Source organism: Microchirus variegatus (assembly GCF_963457635.1).
Source record: "Microchirus variegatus genome assembly, chromosome: 18".
NCBI lineage: Eukaryota > Metazoa > Chordata > Actinopteri > Pleuronectiformes > Soleidae > Microchirus > Microchirus variegatus.
The window spans coordinates 202242-220000 of NC_139819.1; the positions used below are offsets into that span (position 1 = coordinate 202242).

Genomic DNA, 17759 nt, shown 5'->3' on the forward strand with positions numbered 1-17759 from the left:
ACATTTGTCAGCGTAATACCTGCGCGGCACTGGAAATAAGCCTCAGCTTCGGCTCAGTCAAACTAACGCGAGCAATCGCAATCGGAGCGATAAATCAATACAGGGCTTCAATTTGTTTCTGGGGACGGATTCTTCACCGTCAGTCGGGTGTAAATAACCTGGAGCCTCAACACTTGTTGGGTTTGACTAAAAAATAACGGGGAATCGCAGATGATTATTCAATGGATGCTTTTTTAAAAACGGGACCGTATCTATGTTCCCCGCTTTGTATGTGACCGGGGAACATAGGACCCTTTCTCAGTTCCCCGCTGTTCACCCAAAGGGTCTTATGTTCCCCGCTTTCACCCAAAAGGACCCGGGGAACATAGGACCCTAACCCTTACGCTAACCCTAACCCTTAAGCCTTCCATTACCCTAACCCCAACCCTAACCCTAACCCCAACCCGGAACCCAACACTAACCCTTTACCCTGGAGCTCCACACCCAGGCTTCCACAAAGTGGGGAACATAGGTACGACCCCTTTTAAAACCGTTTTCCCCAAGATGATACTGGTCGTTATTCGGCTGCAATGATACAGGGAAAGAGAGTGGACACTGTATGTCTTTAGTCTGACAGAAGTCCGGTTTCAGGTGAAAAAGTCAGTTCAGGAGGCTTTAAGATGGGAGTTCAAATTCAGGAAGTAGAAAGAAAGCTGCCGTTAAAGTGGAGCGCACAGTCGATCCTCAAACTGCCACTAAAAAAACCATGTGACGGAGCAAAAACCAACATCCTCTCAGATCCGAGACAACAAAACAATCCCACGTTAGAAAACACAGACACGTCCATTTCCAACGGCTCTCAGAGGAAATACGTTACACGGATGTTTTACGTCACAGACAATTTCACCGGCACAGGTTTGAGCAAATATCAGCATCTCCCCACGACTGAGCAACCAGAGCTGCAGTAAATGTACATGGTTTCAGGGAAAAAGAGTCTCAGGCACAGTCGTAAAGAGTAAATCTACAGGATTGTGATTCTGAGAGTGATTTGAGCTCCATGCTCGTCCCCGACCGGGACTCCAGGACTTTCCTCTCTCTCTCTCTCGCTCTCTCTCTCGCTCAGCTCCCACTTTTGATTCTCATTCAAATTCCCCCGAGTTTCCTCCTTTGTGGAGGAAAAAAAGCTTTTGTTCTTCTTTCCATGGAAAGATTTCAAGATGATTTCTCATCAAAGATGAACTGATGAAAACCGAGTGTGAAACGCTGCAAACGCTCAGTGAAGAAAGTGCGGAAACAAAAGAGCCGTCGCACAATCTGCACTCGTAATGTTCTCATTTAAAGGTGAAGTAAGTAGTTTATAGTGCCATCTAGAGGAGAGGCTGAAATTTACAACAAAGAACTGCTCCTCTGCTCACCCCCTCCCTTCCCTGAGCGCTACGGTATCCTCAGCCGGTCAAATGTCGTCCTCGTCGTCTTTCTCCGTGTCAGCAGATGAGGTTCGTGAGGCGAGGGAGATTTGTTGATTTGTTCTCTTGCGTTTGTCCTTACAGGCTCCGGTAGAAACATGGCGTCTCTCTGCTAACAGTGGCTATGCAACCGCGGCCCGCGACCATGTTATTACATGACTTTTTGAAACACTACGAAAATGAAACAAAAACTATTATACAGCGACTAGACAATGCAGGAGCACATAATATGTATAAAAAGTGGATTTTGGGTTATATAAACCCATAAATACTACACAGTGTCCCTTTAAGACTTTGATGGATGAAATTAAGGTTCATTTTCACGTCCAGTAAAATGCACAATGCACCTTTTTCTTTGCTCCACATAAACAAAGAAATCATTGAAAACTGAATAATTTTGGTTTGTGGACAAAAACAAGACGAGAACATCATCATTTCCAGGTTTGACAAACACTGATCAACGTTTTTTAACATTTATTAACATTTTATGAACTAAATGATTCATCGAGAAAATAATCGACCGATTAATCAATTACCAAAACAATCGTTAGTTGCAGCTCTAATCAAATCCAGTCAAAAGTGTATTTTCTGTATTTTATGCACACAGTTTCCCACACACCTGTCGGGGTTATATTGGAATTAAGACTCTTCCTGGGATTATTCTGAGCTGAAATCTCAATCAAAAATCTGCGTCTCACGCTCGTTTTAATTCGACGCGCTTCATCAGCGGATCGTCTGCCTGTCACGACGATTCCCGACAGCTTCAAACTCATTTTATCTTTCAGCCGCCGAAAGGTTTATTTCACCTCCTGCTCCTGCTGCTGTTTCCTTAAAGGGCAAACTAACAACTGATCTCTCAGGACGGTTTCTATTAATAACCCTCCTTTGCTGCACCGTTTCCCCGGTGAGACAGACTCATAATTAAACTGTGTAAACGCTGCTGTATTAGAGCGAACTAAATAAAAAGGGCTGAGCGTCTCAGCGGTGCCGTTTTTTTTGCTTACACGAGATGCTCCGAGCTGCTTCACTTTGTGTCGACACGTTTGGAAGCATTTTAATCACCGTCTCCTTTTCTGTGTGTGTGTGTGTGTGTGTGTGTTATTATTATACAGATTCCCGAGGACGTCACAACGTTAGTCTTTCGTTTTTCCGTTTTAATTTAACGCCAGGGACTTCTGTAAAGAGGCAAAAGGATTTTGATTACATTTTCCATTTCAACACTGATCACACCACAGCACCGTTCAGCCTCTTCACTTATCAACCGCCGACGCCGCCGAGGTGGCGATGATTCAGTCTCAGTCCAGCGCCGTAGATTACTTTCCGTCAGCGCGAGAAAACGCTAATATTTCCAGCCCATTAACTCCTGAGCCGGTGAAAATGGCAGGAGACGATCGACGGGCGAAGCTCGGGCATCGATCTCTCGGGCGCTGACGTGAGCATCTATAAAACCCTCCGGATCGGCCGCCGCCGCCGCAACTATTACAGGAAACTTCAGTGAGCTAATGATGCATGAGAAGGGATTAAGAAAAAAAAGATCATGGGATATACAGGTTATCTGTGGTAACTGTCAGCTGAATATGTCTGTGTTTGTGGTATTTGTATGAGTATCTTCTTATAACTAACTGACAACCTAATAACTTGACTGAAATAAAATAATAAATAAATAATCTTGACATAAATGTGTTCTTCTTCTTCTTCTTTTTTGGAGTTGACAGACTGGACGCAGCTTTGGCGTTATTCTGCCCCCTACAGTCTGAAGATGTATCTGCATTTAAGGGGTGTCCCATTTCTAAGTGACAAAATAACCCTCAACACTTGGTTTTGAGGCCAGTTAAGATTAAGGGTTGAGCTTGAGGGTTAAGATAGGAATTGGAATTGGCCCTGCATTTCAGCGGCGGTGGACGTCATATACTATTATACAAAGATGTAAACGATGTGGTTGTTTTTGTGTTTCAGGCCCTTTGGAAGGACCTAAAGACCTAAATCATTTTTGTCCAGGTGTTTTGAGGATGAATTATTTACAAGAGTGGAAGCTTTTAAAAATGATGTTGTATTTCAGAGTCGCTCGACATATTCATCCATCGACAGGCGGCTCGTGTTTCAGTCAGAATAATAATCTCATTCCCTTCATCTGGCGACAGTTCCTGTTCGCTGTGGAGAGTATTTTGAGTCATTCTTTTGGTAGACTCATGGTGGCCACACACACACACACACACACCCCACACACACACACAGTGATGATAACAGCAGTATATTCAGCTGTACGGGGGTTCACTGTTTGACTGACTTGTGCTGTTCTGGCTGCGTTTGCTCTTTGTCCACTCTGTGTCTTCACTAATTGGTTTCCATTATCGGTGGATGCAGTGAAAAACGAGCGTGTGTGTGTGTGTGTGTGTGTGTGCGCGGCACTGTTTTATAAGCTAGTTTGTTTTTGTTGCTGCCGCACTGATCAGTCGTCTGCGATGATGGTTCCCGGGGGCGTATAAAGGGATTTAAGAGTGAAGTAAATGCTCTGCTACAGCTACTGTAAGTACTTTGTCAAACGTAACGATGACGACGACTCACTTTTCACAACCGTTGTTTGTCCCGTTAGCTTTAGCTAGCTGCAGTCGTGTTCATTTGGAGGTTAACTGACGGTTAGCGTCGGACGACGTAGACCAAAAGTTGTGTGTTGTGCAGAAATAAACTCTCTTTTAAATAAAATTGTCATATATATATATATATATATATATATATATATATATATATATATATATATATATATATATATATATATATATATATATATACCAAAAAAATTCACTGAGTCAGTGAGAGTTAATCAGAAAAGAGACGGCTGAAGTTGAGCAAGAACTACAGGGTGTTGGCTCTGATAGTTTGATTTTAACACAACGTAAACAATATTGATAGAATGATCTCGTCTTATTCTGTATCTCGTATGAAAATGTTTGCATTTTTGTTTGTTTGCGTCTTTATTTGCATGTATTGGATGCATTCATTATGCATATATTTGCAAAGCATGTAAGTGTTTGTGTGGTAATCAGAAAAAGTTAGTAATCTCTACCTCGAGTTTGAAAAAAAAAATAGGGGCTCCAAATAGTATCTCACATAGGGGCCCCAAACAGCTAGAAACGGCCCTGTAAATAAGACCTGAGGTCTTTTATAGAATCATCCTCACATTTCTGCACACACACACACACACACACACACAGAGCCAGTGTCTAACCTGTTGAGTCCGATCGTCTCATCACTGTTGTTTTATTGGTCTCAGTCTGACCTCAGAGTCTCCAACGTAACATTTTTCTAAACCCTGAGCTCGTTCACTCCTTGACTCCATGTCTCCAGGTGCAGGAGAGTGTGTCGGCTATCGACGAGCTTATCGGCGCTTTCCACGCCTGCTCTGTTTGACCTTTTGCAGATATCGATTGTCGGAGGAGAGGATTAGCGTAGCGCGGCAGCTCAGTGCGAGCGCTCGTAGTTGCATTCAGGGTTAGATCTGATCTCTGTAAAGAGATGCAAAGAGGAATGAAGTGAAGAAATATTCAAACCAAGTGATCACTGGTCGCCCAACTTGGGATTTGTGGCTTGACCACAAATCCCAAATAAGAGTGTTTTCGTTTCACTGCTATCGACGCCTATCTTTGTTATGTGAAAACACGCAATGCATTCTGGGTAGCCCTTGCTCCCAAGGGTGGTCTCGGAAAATGTCAATATTGAGGGCGATACAGCCCTTAAACTCGCCCCTCAACTTAATTTTTCTGAGAATCGGGACAGAACTTGCACTAGAGGGAGAACATTTTTGAGATTGAGGATTAAGATTGGAATTGGAATTCACCCGTGATCTCTGTCACGTTTGCCGCCCTCAGCTCTGCGCTTAATTGCACACGGCTCAGCCAAACACCAACGGTTCAATTAAACCATTTACAAAACGATCATAATACAGTGTTAATCATGTTGTCAAGTCGCATATCGCTAACGCGGCACAACCAACACCGGCATCAGCATCGCATCATTGTCACAGCGGCCACCGAAGGCTGCTGATTTAGGCGGCTTCTTAATTTGACAGAATGACAAACGTCGGCTCGGCTAACGCGTCACACGAGATCAAATCAGATCGAGCACTTGCATCAGAGCCAGCGCGCAGCTAACGGAGCAGGTCGTCTGGAAGGTCGCGGGTTCGACGTCAACCTCCGTTGCTCTGTGTGTCGACGACTGGCCGAGCGAGACACTGGTGAATGTGGGTGAGAGAGAGAGAGAGACTGCACTGTGTGAAAGTGTGACGAGAAAGACGAGAAAAGTGCTTTATGTGACTGTAACTGATCAAAGACTGAGTTTGAGGGTTAAACTGAAATCTCGGATTATCAGCTGCAATTTGTGTCAAGATAAGGAACGTGGAGCATTACATTTGTGAAGCTACATTCTGGTTTTTGGCCTCACAAATGAAGAAATACTAAATCTTTCGAAGAAAGATTGTGGAAGAAACAGAGTCTGTCTTTTTTCAGACTTAAATTTACAACCAGGCCTGATGCGGTCGCAGAAATCTGTGCGTTTTGGGGCATGGGAAAGACCTCAAAAATGTGATTAATTTGGCGGAAAAATAATAATAATATCAATAATAATTTTTATAGAATTTTTCGGCAGTTCTGTTGTGCGTGAAAATTTTTGTCCGTTTTCACGCACGTTTAGGGGTCAAATTCCCTAGGGCTAAAAATAATAATTCCTTGAAGAACAAAAGTGTTTTCGTTTACGCCACCCCTGTGTGCTTGCTCCCTAGGGTCCTTGCATCCTTGGTCACTAGTGTCCTTGTTGCGTTCCCTGATTCGTGTTGAATTACAATAGGTTCCTCGTCACCTTCGTGTACGAGGTCCCTAATAATAATAATAATAACTCCTTTAGTTCTTGCACAGTCATGCTCGAACCCTAATAATAAATACACTTCATTCAATAATGATTAAGAAAATCTCGTAAAATTATGGCTTTTTTCTGAGAAAAACACATATTTTAGCTGCTTTAAAGGATAACTAAACCCATAAATGTTCAGTATATGCTAGTTTTCGTGCATTTTAGGTGTTTAGGGGAGTGGGGGGAGTGCAGTCCACTAAACAAAAGGCTAATAGCATTACTAGATTCACACATACACTGGTTTTTCACCTTGAACATAGTGATTCAGGTTGTTGAACGTCTACAAACCACTTCCTCCACATCAGTATTAATCTCTAGCACCAGAGTCGCTCCACGTCCACAGATCCTTTGTGAAGTTAACACACAGTGGGTTTAAAAAGAGAGTCTCTGCTGCAGCGTCAGTGCACGACTCTGTGCAGTTCACATGCAAAGAGACGGACGCATGCATTTACACAAGAGAGTCTTTGAAACGCCGCTCAGCTCTGATCCGTTCTGCAGAGGAAGCTTTGATGTCTTTCGAAGGAGAAAAAGAAGAATCAGTTACATCTGCAGCCGTCGCCTGAGCTCCGCTTACACTTAAGGGTTTAGCATTCGATTAAAAGCAACTTGTGAAGCTTCGCAGCGACCATGAGTCAGGGAAAAGATCATGGATCATACTTTTTGCCCAAACTCAAACCATAAAAAACAGCCTAAAAGTGCAGCAGACGTTCGGAAGTAATCGTCATATCGTCTTCTGGGCCGAAAAAAAACCTCGTACAAGAGCAGAGCTGTCACTTTTTATTCAAAAAGCTGCTCCAATCTGCGTGTTTTGCCGTAACCATATAAGGTTCTTCAGCTTGTCCTCATAGGAGAACCCCTTTTGGCTCCCGGTGGACCCTTTTTATAAAGGTTTGGAACCTTTGGAGGGTTCCGCTAAAAACCCATTTAAAACCCTTTATTCAGGAAAGGGGTTTTTAAGGGTTCTTTGGATCAAAAAGGTTCTTACTGGAACCGTTAGTGTTACCAAGAACCCTTGAAAAACCCTTTCTTACGTCCTTATCGGAAAGGGAGGGATGACGCGAAGGGTTCCTCTGTTGGTTGCATTCTGCAGTCCCACCATTAGATGTCACTAATTCTTCCACGGCAGCTCTTTGAGTGCTAAACAACGACCTACTCTGCGTGACAGAAGTTTGAGTTTCCACTTCACTTCTCTCTTTACTCCAGCTGTCGTCATGTTGACCCAAACACGTCACGTTACATTAGACCGACTGTTGTGAAAAGGAGAATCTAAATATGCAAACATCTCCGCGAGGCGACGGGCCGCAGCGTTCAACGTTCACACAAAAACAAAATGAATATTTGATCGCGATCTGTACACTCACTGCTCCGTGACCACGAGCACAAAGAGCCGCGGGAAACGACATTAGACCTTTGTTAAGAGAGGCAGAAGAAAAGTTGAAAGCACAAAAGTAAACTTCAAAAATGACTGACGTCGTCAAAGGAAATTAATAAAACTTGATTTCTCTTTGATGGAATTTCACGGTGGCAGCAACCTGTGAAGATGCTGACTCGAGCTTAAACTAACACCATTTTCTTCCATGTCTTTACCTTCCTGCGGCGTTACAGTCTAAATCCACCTACTTTCCTGAAGCATAAATATAATATTTTTTAATCTCATTTCTTCAAGAACTCAAGAAAATGTTCCACAGTAATCGCTCAGCAGCTTCGTCACACCTTCAGTGTTCCTGGTTAAAGAACGTCCACATTTCTATTACACACTCACTCACACGATCAAACACCACTGGGCTTTTTTGAGCTAACGGTCGAAAACGCACCTTACAAATAACGGAGGGTTCAAGGAACACGGGAGGGAAAACGATAAGGGAAGAACAACCACCTGCACTATGATCACACTTCAGTGAACCACATGGTGCATATGGATTCTTTCGAGTCTTGTTAGCGCAGATGTCCAGCAGCAGCAGCAGCATCAGCAGCAGCAGCAGCAGCAGCATCAGCAGCAGCATCAGCAGCAGCAGCAGCAGCAGCATCAGCAGCAGCAGCAGCAGCAGCAGCAGCATCAGCAGCAGCAGCAGCATCAGCAGCATCAGCAGCAGCAGCAGCAGCATCAGCAGCAGCAGCAGCAGCATCAGCATCAGCAGCAGCATGTCCTCTGACAGACTCACTGCTCTTACAACTCAAAGTGACAGAGAGTGAGAGGTAACATCAGCAGCTTCTACGACCTGAAACGTCTACGGGACACTCGGACACTGAGAGGACTGATTCATTCCGCTAACTGTGATTCTCTGCGACAAGCTAACTCACCACTGTAGAGATACCAGGGTCTCTGCAAGTCAAATTTAAGACTTTTTCAGACTTAATGAATACAATTTAAGACCAATTTCAAATCCATACTGGCAAAAAAAGTACAAAAGCCATAAATCGTTTGGCTTAGCTGTGGACTTTTATTAAGTTTTCTCCGCTGCTACGCTAAGCTGAAACACACCGCGGCACTAGCCACTAGCCAACTAGCCCTAACCCTAACCCACACGTCATTTGTTGACATGTTTTCCGTCACTCTGCGTACACGATCCGGATCACAGATCAGGTTTATCCAATTCGGTTGGTTACGCCTCTTGAAAGTGGGATAAAGTGAGCATGCGTGAGCCAATGTAAACAGGAAGTTGACCCCCCTCCTCTGCATTGGCTAACTTATGTTCACAAAGTATTACTGCTCAAAACTATTGGGTTGTGTATGGCAGGTAAAATCTGAGTATTTCTGACATCGCGAGACCTGTCAGTGATAGTAGAATCGTCTGCTTTGGGATCAAAAGTAGACTTTTTTCCTGATGTTTGGACAGGTTCAGCTTCAAAACTGTACAGCACTTTGGTCGTCCCTGGTTCTTTTTAAATGTGTTGACTTAGCCTTGCTCTAATACACATCTAAGAACTGACCTTTAGTTCATAAAGATTGTTTTTCTCCATCTTTTGCTTGAACTAAGTCCTGCCCTTGAGTCTTTGCTTTGTATCACACACACACACACACACACACACACACACACACACACACACACACACACACACACACACACACACACACACACACACACACACACACACACACACACACACACACACACACACACACACACACACACACACACACACACACACACACACACACACACACACACACACACACACACACACACAACACGGCCCCTTGAGCCAAGTTAACATCCTGCACGAGTCCAACCACCGCTAACGCTCATAAAACAAAACAAACCCTCCATCTAATCCGCGGTTTGACAGCAAATAGCCACAAAACACACATCAAATATTCAATAGCATGCTCTGTGTGTGTGTGTGTGTGTGTGTGTGTGTGTGTGTGTGTGTGTGTGTGTGTGTGTGTGTGTGTGTGTGTGTGTGTGAGGCTTTCATTGCTCCTGGCTTTGCTCACTGCTGGAATCACTGCCGTGTTTGAAGCATGTGTTTGCCCAGTTCCACTTGTTAAAACAGTGAGGGATGCGATGGCAGAGCGCCACCTCATGTAAATAAAAGAGACGAGACGGTCACATCGATGATGGATGTGGGTTAAAACACATCAGCAGCACAGGAAGTCACATTCCTGTTGTCATTATTCTTTCATTTTCTCCAGAGGTCAAATGAAAGTGTAATGTGATGGAGGGGAGGTGGCGGTCGGGGGTGGGTGGGGTTCGTATTTACCTCATAATGGGCGACCCTCTGGGATTCGGAGATGAGCTGCGCGCTGCACACTTTGCAGTAGCTGTCTGTGAAAAGCCCTTGATCCACCTCTGTTGACTTCATCTGAGGAAAGAGGAAACACACAGACGCGGTTACTGTTTTTGCACTTTTATTGAAACATGTCAACGTGACGCGGTTGCGACGGTGGGCGTTGTGGTGATGAGGCGACTCTCAGGTACTCTTGCTTTCCTCCCACACAGAAAAAGAAGTTTGATCCAGGCTTTTAACAAGTTTTTGACCCATGAAAATGGGTTTATTTGGCATTGGCAGGTTTGGCTCGGGGTTTTGCCAACTTTCTGATTTGTTAGAACCTAAGACCTGCGGGAACACCACTTATTTCTCCTACGCCTGCTATGTTTTTGGCAGCATTGCTAATACCACCATCGCTTCCAGAACAACCCTTTCATCTTGAAGCTGTAAGCAGAGCCGCTAACCTTCATCCTACTTCATTTTATAAGCTTAAGTTCAATATGAACAAGGAACCAAAGTCAAATAAACAAAAATGGCCTTGATTTGTTGTTTTCTTCTTCCTCTGACTGATGTGTTTCCTGTCTGTTTGTGATGTCATAGTTAATGCAAGAGTACAACCACTGACAATAGGAATTAATTGCCCTTTTTTTTGGTTTTCAATGGTAAATATAACCCAAATACTGTGTTATCCATCCATCCATTATCTACCGCTTTATCCTCCACCAGAGGGTCGCGGGGGGTGCTGTGCCTATCTCAGCAGACATTGGGCGATAGGCTGGACAGTTCGCCAGTCCATCGCAGGGCCACATATAGAGACAAACAACCATTCACTCACACACTCACACCTACGGTCAATTTAGAGTGACCAATTCACCTAATCCCCATATCACATGTTTTTGGACTGTGGGAGGAAGCCGGAGAACCCGGAGAAAACCCACGCACACACGGGGAGAACATGCAAACTCCTTGCAGAAAGGCCCTTGTTCTGAAGTTGTTCCAAACAGGGCTCGAACCCAGGAACCCGGCTCTTCTTGCTGCAAAGGCAAGAGTGCTAACCACTACACCAACCGTGGGGCCATACTGTGTTATGTTAAAATTAAATTTCTCTATCTCAGAGCTACATTTGCTCATCACCCGCCCACAGTGAACACTGCCCAGTACAGAATACCAGGTCCTTTGTGTATAGTGTATTGTATATTGTGTCTAACCTGCACTTTTCTTTCTTTTCTTTGTCTATGGCTAGCGCAAGTCAATGGTACCTGCTAGCATGGCATTAGAAACACTCATACCGACTCCACAGTGCACCCGAGGCAAATCGATTGTAACGGCGGACTATTGATGTACATATCTGTGTTGATAGAATAATATTTGAAACAAAACTAACCTCGCATCGCATGGATTTTTAAGGGACTAGTTTCTCAGCAGCAGCGGAATCAGTCCGCCGCTGCCGGAAGTATGACGCGCTGCTGCTGCTGCTGCTGCTGCTGAGACATAAATCCTTCAAATTGCAAGGTTGGTTTTATTTCAAACATTCTATCAACACAGATATGTACATCTATAGTCTGCCGTTACAATTGATTTGCCTCAGGTGCACTGTGGAGTCGGTATGAGTGTTTTTAATGCCATGCTAACTTGTATCATTGACTTGCGCTAGCCATAGCATCAGCGAACTCAGCAACTAGAAGAACTGAATGAAATGTCTTGAAAACGTCTCCAGACGTCTCCATCACACCGGCTGAGTTGGAAAATAGGTCTTATGTCCAAAATTACGAACTATCACTTTAAAAGATGTAAAATGCATGACTGGCATGGCCTGAATTCAGAGGCCAAAAAGTCTGTGCGCCTAAACTGGACCATTATTTACTTTATAAATATGAACCCAAGACTGCATTTGGGCCACTTTGGGACAATATGTGGCACAAATGACTCTATTTTCCCTGGTTTACTTTTGCCTTTGTGTCCAAGGTTGCACAAAAAAACCCGGTGCAAACCACCCCATCATTCATGGTCGTATGTGGATCAGATGAAAAGTGTCAGGTGTGTGGGTCACAGATCTGGGTCACGAAGACGCATCTATCTGAGATCTGTGTCGGTTTATACGAGCTCTGGGTCGGCCTCCGCTGTGACGCCAACAGGATAAGAACAAAATGAGATGTGTCGTGTTCTGGTTCTGACTCCGTGTCCTTCGTACTGAGGCGACGCAGCTGAAATTCAAGTGTTGAATAAGAAGTGAAGAGCACAAGATTCACTCAAAAACCGTAAAACAAACATCACTGCTTTTAATCCAGCGTTTGAGTTTGAGTTAGTGACAGACGCGGTGATTCAGAGAGGAAAAAACACTTTGAAATCCAACAGTTCACTAAATATTCAGTCAAGCAGCCTGCGATCTGTGATGATGAATAAATGACAGATCCTCCGCGTAGTGGTTTTTCCCAAAAGAAATGGGAATGTGGGATTGAAGCAGCTGTTTAAGAAAAAGGCTTATTTCCCTCTGCAGAGACACAGCTGAGCCTCCACCTCTGCTTTCTATTACTAATTCAGCTCCACTTCCATTCCACGTTCTCACATTTCATATTTGAAACGCGCACAGTCAGGCTCAACTCATCCTCATGTGGTGTTTTACTGTCAATGAAAAGTCCCTCCAATTTGTTTGAAATCCAGAAAACGATCCTATTCTACGAGGTTTACAACCACAGTGAGACATTCTGACATGATCTACAAAGGTCGTGTGTTTATATAATCGGCCGTGATGCACTTTTTATCCTCCATCGTCTCTCGATGATGACGTGTAAATAATAAATGATGACTTGTGCGACTCAGAGCCGCCACCAGGACTCTGTTTGCCTGGAGCTACAGGTACAGGCAGAACATAAATGTGAGGGAGAAATCTATTACAGAGCAGGCGACATGGAAGCATTTCTTTAAGACTTTCCAAAAGGAATTGGGTTTGAAGAAGGAGCTTTAGGAAAGTGCGGTAAGAAACAGGATAAGATCGTCTTTCATGAGTCCCATAAGGGAGGAAATTCACAAAGAACATTAGGAGATAATATGCAGCAAAAGGCTCTGGACTGGATTCAAACCCACTTCCATTAAAGATGGAGCCAATAACCATATTCAAATGTAAGTGTTTTATAAACCTGAAGAGAGTTGGCCACTATTCATTTCTGTTTGAAGTTTATGTTTGAAGTACAGGGATGAATCTGCTCAAAATCACCTGTATCCAATCCAATATAATCCAATTTATTTATAGAGCACATTTAAAAACATTAGAGTCGCCCAAAGTGCTGCACAACAACATTGAAATGACATAAAACTAGCTCTGCGGACGTTAGCGGCGTCAACGTTTCCGTGACGACTGACCGGAAAAAGACGTGCGTGACGTCATGTTTGCGTGACTTCCGATTGTTAAAATGAGTCTCTAAGGTAACGCAGTTTTTTGTGCCGCGGCACCGGAGTCCGGGTACCGTTTACCAGTTAGCTCCGTGAGATGCGTTAGCTCCTTTAGCACTGTTAGCGTGCCTACAGTCGAACTAGAGCGGTCTTGGTTTGTTAAACAAAAAGAGAAGCGCTACACTCTTAGAAATAAGGGTTCTAAACGCGTTCTTCTACGAGGGCTGAGGTTCTACCTTGAACCCTTTCCTGAATAAAGGGTTTTTCAAGGGTTCTTGGTAACACTTAGGGTTCCAGTAAGAATCATTTTGATCCAGAGGACCATTTAAAACCCCTTTCCTGAATAAAGGGTTTTAAAAAAGGTTCTTGGTACAACTAAGGGTTCTGGATGGAACCTTTATAAAACAACTAAAAAATGAATGAAAGAATAAATGAATAAATGAATAAAAACAACACCAACAGCTCACACTGCGTCAAAGGCCTGAGGAGAAGAAGTGTGTCTATGTTGCTTTGCATGAATTAAGTCATAAAATGGCCGATATCTGTATCAGTAGATACACCGAGTTTCAAATATTATCGGCATCAGACGTGAAAAAGTAGCACTGCGCCATCCCTGGTTTGGCTAGCATCACAAAACTTTGGTCTTTAGCATTTAGCGTCATCTTTTCAGGACACTTTTCAGAGACCGTGGTCCAGCCCACTCAGGGTAAATCTTGTCCCGGTGTGTGCAAAACAAACAGCGGAAGAGGAAGACGCAGGACATGAATGAATAAATAACTCGGCGTCGCCCCGTCGCTGCTCTCTTCTTCCTCGGCCTCGTAATCGAGTGAAGAGAAGCACGACTTCCTGTTCAGATGCCACAGGACAAACAACGTAAATGAGCAGCTTTTGAGGGAAACTCCTTCAGCCGCTGCCAGCGTTGAGCCAACTGCCTCCTCTCAGTGCGGCTGCACAGCACAGATGCTGCAAATGAATGATTAATCAGCCTAAATTCAGCAGCAGCAGCAGCAGAAGCGCACTTAAAAAATAAAATTAAAACAACAACAACACTGTTTTACTGATGTTGTTCTGCACAGTTGGAGGAAAGAAGTTCAGCGCGAGTGCCTTCATTAAAGTTTTCACAATAAATTGCCTTGACCTTACAATGTGGAATAAACAGATATTGCATTAATTAACAATAAGTTTGCGTCCCTCTTGTGCGTCTTAGTAATATAGTGCATCGTGGAACCCAGGGAGCCATTATTCATATTCATGGTCAGGTTACGACCGTTGACCCTCATCTCTGAACGTCAGAATCCCCCAAAAGACTTTATTTAACAGTTTAGGTTTAAATATGAGAGGATACACAGAGGCAAATTAATTAACACAAGTCTATATTTGTGGTTTTTGGCCCCGTTAGCTGTTATGATAACACAATATGAACCACGCTGACTTCTCTGAAGCTCAAACAGCGTTTTAAGAAAGAGATAAAGTGACTCATTTAGGGAAGCATTACATTTTTTGCAGTGAGAAATAGAGATGATAGTTTATTATGGGTCATATCTTGTCTTACATTCAACTAACTGTCTATGAATGGCTGACCATTGATGACGTAGAGTGGTAGAACTTTGGTTCCACTTCAACGACGACCACCAAGGTTCCAAATGGAACTAGAGCCCAAAAAGGAAGCCATGCTGGTGCTTGTTGTTTGGTTTGAAAGTGCCATCGTTGGCTCTGCACAGAAAGTATGGAATCCTGAATATCAACTATCTTTGATACGGACAATAAAACAATCTCAAAAACTACGACGTCTGAGAACCAAGAGAATTCTACAGGAGATCGACATGAGATTTCTGCTGTTTCACGCTACCGTCTGTGGTTTGCTAGCTAGCCGAGATGTCTTTGAAAAGCTCTGCTAAACCAGCTCTGCGTTTATGTACGTGTACGACATATGCCGATAAAACTGTGACCAAACTGGGTGTAAATGTCAATGTTACCTACATGTTTGTAAACGGTAATAAATGGTCTGTAGAGGTTTACACTAGAGTAGTTTCCATTCACACATTCACAAAGAACATCTATGTGCAGATTCATACTCATTCACACTCATGCTAGAGACAACCTAGAGACATCCAGATCCATTACACATTAGCATGTAGACTAGCAGGGAATCAGACCCACATCCTTTCAATTGAGAGATGATTTATACTCCGTAAAAACAGTGACATTTACTAAGGCCTTCATATCTTTTTGCCTTTGAACCACAACTTTTTAAGGCTTTTTCGGGGTTAAGACCTTGTTTTAGGGTTAGACTTGGGTTGAGGTTAGGGTAAGTGGCACTTTGTTGTGAAAGCTAAGGTTAAGCTAAGGGGCTAGGGCATGCATTATGTCAATGATGTGTCCTCACTAAGATATACAAACTGTTTTATGTGTGTGTGTGTGTGTGTGTGTGTGTGTGTGTGCGTCCCCTGGTGTCTCCGAGTAGCGAACGTTGCTGAATTTTACATGATTTTCAAAAACCTAATTTTAAACACTTAGCGACTATTTGAATCACTCAGTATTTGGCAAAGTGAGGCGTTTAGCAGCACGTTCTCCTGTGGGCTGACAAAGTCATGAGAGATATTTCTCATCACTTGAATGAACACGTCACCCCCCCTTCGATGGCCGTTGATTCATTAAGCTAATGGACTCCACTGTCAGATACACGGCTTTAATTGCAAGAGGTTGACTCTCTTCCAAATGAGATGTAGGGGAAAATAATCATTTTCACCCGGTGTAATTGGATAAGGGGAGGTATCGCAATCACACAGCAACGCGGTTGGGGGGGGGGGGGGGGGGTTCTCCGGCACAATTCAATCATCAATATCTGATCAGAGCAGCTGTTGTCAACAACATTGCAGCCAGGCTCTCTCAAAACACCACCATGAGCTAATTACAGCTGCCGCATTGACTCTTTGTTGCAGGAGACGCAGTCACAGAGGAATCAACGCTGCGCTGAAGATCAAATTAGCAGCAAGAGAAGCCTGTTTCTCACACCTCGTCAACACTGTTTATCGTCCGATGGTGCTGATGGACGACCCTGAGGGTTAGGGAGGACAGGGGGCGCTAAAGGCTGATGAAACAGCAGGAGGGGAAGAGATCAGAGATAGAAGGTGAGGTCACAGCAGCAAGTGCCCAACAGATGCTGCCGCTGTAAAAGGTCGGTTTTAGTTTGTTAGGGAGGGCGATGAGCAGTGGAGATGGGTGAGCGCCAGTGTGGACGAGCTGGAGTCAAACGCTCAAAGGCAGAACTGTCATCATCATCAGCTCAGAGACCCTAACCCCAACACCAACCCTAACACCAACCCTAACCCAACCCCAACCCTAACCCTTACCCTTACCCTAACCCCAACACCAACACTAACCCTAACCCCAAACCCAACCGTAAACCCTGTCACGACTTTGATGTGGACACAAGCGAGAATCAAGAGACAATTTACACTCAAACGGCCTATTTTTTCCAACACTGTACATAAATTAACATGAACAACAGCTCAATTTCGTGTTGTGGACACAATGAGACTCTTCTGGGGACATCTTGACTGTGTGACACCGAGTTATACTCTATATTCCAGTCACATCAATCAAAAAAAAGGATTTATTTGAACAGGTGTTAATGAAAAATCAACATTCTCCTATTATTAGTATTGTGGAGAAAACCAATTTCAGCTGATCAATCCATACTGATGACTTGCCCCGTGAATGGAAAAATGTCAACGCTCTAACGACACTAAAAAAAAAAAAAAAAAAAAAAAAAACTATCATGAGTTTAAATCTGAACAACCGCTGTGACTGGCAGGTGATGAGGAATTGGAACATCGCCGCCTGTACTGCATTTTATGGCAGTCGATTTCATTGTCGTCAAGAGCCTTCACTGAAAATCCAAACCATCTAAATGCTGCTTGAGATGTTAATACAACTTTTCCTCTTGGGATCATGAAGGTACAAAACGCCACGATGACGAAAGCCCAGTTTATACTTCTGCCTAAAGTGATCTACGTAGGTTACGCAGAAAGCACAGTGAGCACGGAGCGTCCACAGAAGCGTCGCTGACAAACTATAAATACATCATTTCTTAAGACACAAACCAAATGTTTAGACTTTAAATGGATAATTTCTCGCCTCAAATGATTAAAACTGTGTTCTGGGACACAATTTCTGGTGAGAAACAGCTACTGTGTCAATGTTATTCAGCTGCAACAACAACAACAACAGAAGTCTTTCTCTCTCGGACGCCATTGCTCACTGTAGCCAAAAGCACAACAACCTTGCGTAGCGACCCCTACTGATCGG

At 43.7% G+C, this 17759-nt stretch overlaps 1 protein-coding gene across 1 annotated transcript in view; it reads right to left on the reverse strand.

Annotated features, from left to right (window-relative positions):
• LOC310939599 (zinc finger matrin-type protein 4-like) overlaps positions 1-17759 on the reverse strand; it is a gene marked incomplete at both ends in the record, with an annotated part of 87534 nt that overhangs the window by 61440 nt on the left and 8335 nt on the right. The window contains one exon of the mRNA XM_083904401.1: positions 10050-10151. Coding sequence (XP_083760527.1) covers positions 10050-10151 — 102 coding nt within the window. The remainder of the gene's footprint in view (positions 1-10049; positions 10152-17759) is intronic.